Genomic DNA, 6,000 nt, shown 5'->3' with positions numbered 1-6,000 from the left:
TAGATGTGCTCATCTAGAATGTATATTCTGCCATAAGGTATTATGTAATTTTCTGCAGTTGAGCACATAGCCCATTTCACAGTCATAGCACTTCCCAGAAACCGATCACTTTAGCTCATCCTCACTTTTTAATTCACTCATTTTCTCCAATAAAAAGGAGGAAACCATTACTGTTGCTAGCCACAGAACAAGTTTTAACTTTCCCTCAAATCACACAATGATGCCCTCATGTCTTCTGCACACTTTTTTTGCATCAGGTTTAAAAGGTGATACTTTACATTGTGAGCTTACTGGGGACAGAGAAATCAGCATGTAAAATGTAAATTACTTTGGTTGTACCACAGAAAGCTGGTGTATCAGCAGATCTTCATTGTTGCATTTTAATCAGCAGTGTGTTGTCTACCTAAGCCTTTGCACAGGGCACAGACTTTTCTTGTGTATTAGACTCCTTCCTCTACAGGGTGACCACAACAAATCAACAAACATACAGAATCCACACTAAGCTCTGCACTTAATAGGTAAAAGGGTGACCTCGAAACTACTCATCCTGTCTAAAGGTTAAAGAACGTAATTGTTCTTTGAGTTGGTGCAACTATCAAGACTTGCTTTAACAGCAGCTGATCTTTGTCATACCACAGCAGCTTTCACCTTAGGCAGTAGCCTTGTTCAGTTAATGGAGTCTTGATTAAAGCTAACGCATGCACCAGCTTTCCAGCTTGCATTATGCGCCTGCCCTTTTCTCCTGCTTCTATCGGTGAAAACTTGCTCCATATGAGTGGAAAAAAAGTATATGCTGAGGAATCTGACCACAACTGACAGTAGCACAAGCTCAGTGTGAGTATATACTTGGCAGATAACTTTTCAAATTAGTTGGGAAAACTGATTTATCTAATCAGAAACACCGAGTAGCAAGTACCAGAAGGTTGGTTGAATTTTTTTTTTTTAACAGATAACCTGTCCCTTTAATAAAATAATTGCAATACAGATATAGAACTTGGGAAATATTATTCAATAGTACAGCCCAGTGATGCTACTTAATAGTTGGATCTCCTAGAAGAGCCATTGCAAATTTACAATAAGTCTGCACAAAAGGAGTACTTGAAACCATATGCATTATTAACAAATATTCCATGGCTTGCTCTGGTAAAGAAATAAAATCAGTTTATAATTATAAAATATTAGCAGAAAATTAAGTTTAAAATATGCAAGCAAACATTACAGTAAATAAAAAATAAGATGTTTAATACAAAGTCTTGAAGTTATGTTGATATGAAGTTAAGCTTAACAGTCACAGTTTAACAAAACAATTTCAAAAAGTGGTAAAATATATATTTATTCATTAATTTTTGACACGTGTTAGTATACACAAAATGAAACTATTTATGAAATGTACATTTTTTTAAATTTAAATACTCCATATACACTGCACTTAATCTGCATGTTGCATTTATTAAATACATTAAAATCTGCAATGTAACAAAACTTTTTTGCATATGAAATTCAAAACACCATTTTAAATGAACAAAAAGATGGCTCACTTCATTTTTGTTTTTTTTTTTATTTTAACCTACTAGTGTATTGTACACTAGCTCAGTTCCACCAAGACCAGTTGTTCATTCGACAGTTCACAAACTAGTACATTTTACAATAAGAGTGCTGAATAAAACATGAGGTAAGAAAGTGGTTCAAAGATTATAAGTCATGCAGATCATGCTAAACAGCAAAGAAAATGGTGAATGAGAAACACTAAATAAAAATACATATAGAATGTGCATTATGAAATTAAAAAAAAAAATCAATTACACAGCTTTGCTTCTTTGGTTACAAAGTAGGTTGAACAATTTCACAGCTTTTTTTTTTATTCCCACCCTTCAAAAAAAAAAAAAAAATCATTTAAATGTTCTAAAGCAGAAGAATCATGACAATCTCTCTCAGAATCAAAAAGCAGGAACATAAATGAGTAAAGTTTTCTTCATCAAAACAGCCCAATTAGCATATCATGAGGACTGGTGACTACCTGTACAGATGCTCTAAGGTTTATACTTACACTATACAAAATTTACACTCAAACTGGGCCTGAACTACTGCAAATAAATACCAAAGGTAAAATGCCATTAGTGTTAGAAATATATCAGGATACTTTTGTTCAATTATTGCCTAAACATTTTACCTACTAAACACAATCCCATCTATCAATTCCTTTACTGATATACTTACATTTATTCTCCAAAAACAAACAAAAGAAAAAAAAGTTCTGTGACATTGTTCATACACATTATGAAATAGCAGCCTTGTAATAAATAAAACAAAATAAGTGAAACTAACGGAGGCAAATGTTACTTAAAGAATGGTGGCTCGAGAGCAGATGAATTGTATACAATATGACATTGAATAATCCACTGGTAATGGAAACCACTGGATAGCCACCAAAGATTTGAGGGATCCCATCCCTCTGCCCCATGTGCACCCAAATGCAGACTTATTTTCACTTACAACCCTTTCTACTACCCTCTCTTGTACATTGATGGCATATAATGGACATCAGTTGCACTGCATGACATCTCAAAGTGAGGGCAAGCTCTTGTAGAATGATTGTCTAATACTGAAAAGGCCAAACACACAACAGAAGCATGGCTACTTGCTTTCATATAAAATGGAGAGAAAAATCAGTGGCACACATGGATAGACTGTTTTCAGGTTTGTTTTTTCTGAAGGTAGCAAAAAGCTTTATGCTGAAGAGACATTTGGCTGTTGTGGAGGTTGCGCTGTCTGCAGTGGCTGTGCTGTCACTGTTTGTTGTGATGTACTACTGGGGTTGGCCTGTTGGGAAGGGAGCTGCGATAACTGGTCGTTGTTTGCAAGAGATTTTAATAGTGCATTTTCTCGTTCAAGTGTACAGTTTTTCTCAATCAATTCTTTTATTTGTTCCTTCAGAACTTCCACTTCTTCTCTGACTGCATACATCAGATGGCTTTTTACCAGATCCTGTGAACAATATCACAAACGTTAGATGTATAGTAAAACTGTTAAGCTACATTGGTGCATTTTGTAGACTGAAAAGAACTGCATCAACATTTTTCAGATCTAAAAATGTGTGTATTTGAAAATAAAAAGTTATTGTAAACAACAGTAACAACTGGGGCATTATACTGAAGTCCCACAAACTTGACAGTACTAATACATTTCTAATACCACTGGTAGTCAATCACAGCCTCTGCTTCAAGCATCACATAACTGCTTCTTCTCTTCTGCATTAGCCTATCAAAACAGCAAGAGAAGGGAAGATGCATGCTAAATATGCAGAACAACAAAAATTTTTTTTTTTTTGCAATTTGGTACCTATAGAAAAAATTGAGCACATACTTTACTTTATCTTTGGACAGCTGAAATAGTGTCATCTATCTTAAAATATGTTACATATTAGGTAGCCTGTTAAGAGCTTCCCTAGAAGGGAAACCCTACTGCAGGTGAAGAGAGACACACCCAGACTACCCATTTTCTCTTCCTGCTGTAATATTGCTGAACCCACATCTGTTTCCTTGCATGGAGTCGGAAACCTGTGATCCTGACAACTTTAGCAGAAACCATGGCCATCTTGCCTTCCTCATCTTTCTCTCCTGCTGCAGCTGCTTTGCAGCAGAAGAGCCCACAGCCCTCCATTGGGGCTTGGAGAGGAGGGGCTAGGGCTTTCCTCTTCTACTCACCCCAGGTCTGCCTGCTAGGAGAGGGAGGCAATGGGATCCCTGGCGGATTTTTGGTTCCAAAGCTTAAACCTTTCAGGCAGACACTGATTCCGAAGGCAGCAGTAGTTGGAGCCCTTGAAGTCCTGGCTAGGGGCCCAAACACTACAGAGGGGACTGGGTGCTCCTGATACCCTGGGTGGTTCCTGAAGGCTCTTTCAGACTCTCATTTCCAAAGGGGAGGAAGAGAAACGGTCCGATGTCATACAGCTCTTTTGATAGGAGCTCATCTTACTGATGAGGTTACATAGGCCCTTGGGTTTTTCAAATTTCCTTCTACTGACCCTACACAAGGAAGCCTTCTGCTTCACAAGGCCCTCACCTGCATTATGCTGGTGGGGTAGGGCTCCCTGCAGGCCAGGACCTTAGACAGTCTATACACATTTGTCCCTGAGGAAGTGGATCATAACTGGTTTACCAAGGTGGATGCACTAGTCTACTGTTCCCACACAAGGGAGCTCTGCTCTCTGGGAATTCCACCACAAATAGGTAGAGAAGCAGTTCAAGCTGACCTTCTTTGACTTCTCTGGAGTCCAAGCTGTCATCCATGAGGGCTATGTTGACTGCGGCAACTAGGAGACCCCAGAAGGTATTCGACTGGAATCTGAGGCAGCCTTCCTGGCTGTGATTATGCCACTGGGTCATAGATATGGTTTTTAAGTAGTCCTCAGTGAGCTGCCCTTTTGTGGGAGGTTGTTTTTCTTTCCAGATCTTCATCATAGAAGAGTTAGTGAAGGATATAAGGGATGCATGACTTCTCTGGCTTCCTGAGCTGAGGCAAAAGGGTTCTCAGTATCTCAAGGGCACTCTAGGGAGAGGGGGGGGGGGCATTTTCAGTTAGCTTGCCATACCAGGGTTTAGGTGCCAGTAGGTCCAGTGATTCAGGCTCCTCCTGAGGGGTTGAAGTTGCTAGGCCCATCAGTGGTTCCAATTTAGGGGAAGGCTGCCCCTCTTCCATTACAAGGGCGCATGAATCACCTCAGATCAGTGGTTTATGGAGATTAAGAAAGGATACTCCCTGGAATTAGCCCACCCAGTGCCCAATACCTTTTTGGTGTCTTCTTGTGGTTCAAAGCAATAGTGCAAGGCTGTCACTCTTATTCTGTGGCATCTTCTCAAGCTAGGAGCAGTGGAACTCGTGCCCAGAAGCAAAAAAAGGAGCCACAGTGATATTTCTTTTATTTCATGGTCCCAAAGCAGTAAGACTTCTTTTGGTCCTTTCTGGATCTAAAGAGAATGAATGCTTGTCTCCACATCACGCACTTTTGTATGGAAATCCTTTGATCGGCTTCTGCCTGAACTCTTTGAATCTCACAGAGGCCCACCTGCACATTCTGATTCTGGAGCATCACAAGTGATTTCTCCGCTTGTGTCTGCTTGGCCATCATTTTTCAGATTTTGGCTATCCCCTTCAGGTTGGTCACAGCACCATGTACCCTTTTTCCAAGGTGGTGGTGGGCCCATCTGAGACACCAGAGCACCCAGGTACATCCCTACCTGGATCACTGACCAATTCAGGCAGACTCGGAGACAGTTCTGACTCTCCTTCCCAGCATCACTATCTAAGCCTAACCTTTGCCAGTCTAACTTCAGCTAACCTAGACTAACCTCCTCAATTGTACCCAGTTCCACTCCATTTTCAATGTACCATGGATCTGATCACTAGTAATATTTAATGAAAATAATAATCAGAATGAAAATTTCAGGTCATTAGTTCTTGTAAACTAGAACTAAAAATATAATTTTTTTTTCATAACAAAAATTGGATGAAAATAAAAATTTGTTGACCCAAATAGAATAAAAAGTATAATTTTCTTTTTAAAAGTGTAACAAAAATAAGCAATGTTGATTGTGTGCTTTTTTCATCTCAGTCCTATTCCTACCTGTGCTGGTGCATTCTAGCTTGTATCTGGCACAGATACCAAGCCTTGCAAGCTGAAGATGATGCTGTAAATGTTGCTCTTCAGTCTGCTCTGTCTCCCTGAGACTGCTAGCTGGTAACCACACATGCTCCGTTTTCAGCATATGTGCAAAACCCAGAAGTCTCTGACTTCTGCCGACAATTGTACTTGTTTGTTCTTTGCACATACATTGCAAATAGAATATGTGTGGTTGTCCCAATGTCAGTGGTCTCAGATACATACAGCAGAATACAGACGGTGAGGAACAGTGTTTTCTGTGTCATCTGCAGGCAGCAGGACCACTATAGTTGAGTTGAGCTGATCAAAGATTGCACCCATCACCGTGCCACTGTCGACTA

At 39.6% G+C, this 6,000-nt stretch overlaps 1 protein-coding gene across 2 annotated transcripts in view; it reads right to left on the bottom strand.

The window, feature by feature from the left end:
- Positions 1 to 1,220: 1,220 nt before the first annotated feature.
- Positions 1,221 to 6,000, bottom strand: part of TSC22D2 (TSC22 domain family member 2) — a 140,186-nt gene continuing 135,406 nt past the window's right edge. Inside the window, exon 3 of one of the 2 annotated variants that reach the window (XM_033958176.1) lies at positions 1,221 to 2,985. In XM_033958176.1, the coding sequence (XP_033814067.1) occupies positions 2,728 to 2,985 (258 nt within the window). In that variant the 3' untranslated portion in view covers positions 1,221 to 2,727. The remainder of the gene's footprint in view (positions 2,986 to 6,000) is intronic. The other variant, XR_004540622.1, reaches the window with a different exon arrangement.

The sequence above is a fragment of the Geotrypetes seraphini genome, chromosome 9 (assembly GCF_902459505.1).
Source record: "Geotrypetes seraphini chromosome 9, aGeoSer1.1, whole genome shotgun sequence".
Taxonomy (NCBI): Eukaryota; Metazoa; Chordata; class Amphibia; order Gymnophiona; family Dermophiidae; genus Geotrypetes; species Geotrypetes seraphini.
This window is presented reverse-complemented; position numbering and strand designations above follow the sequence as displayed.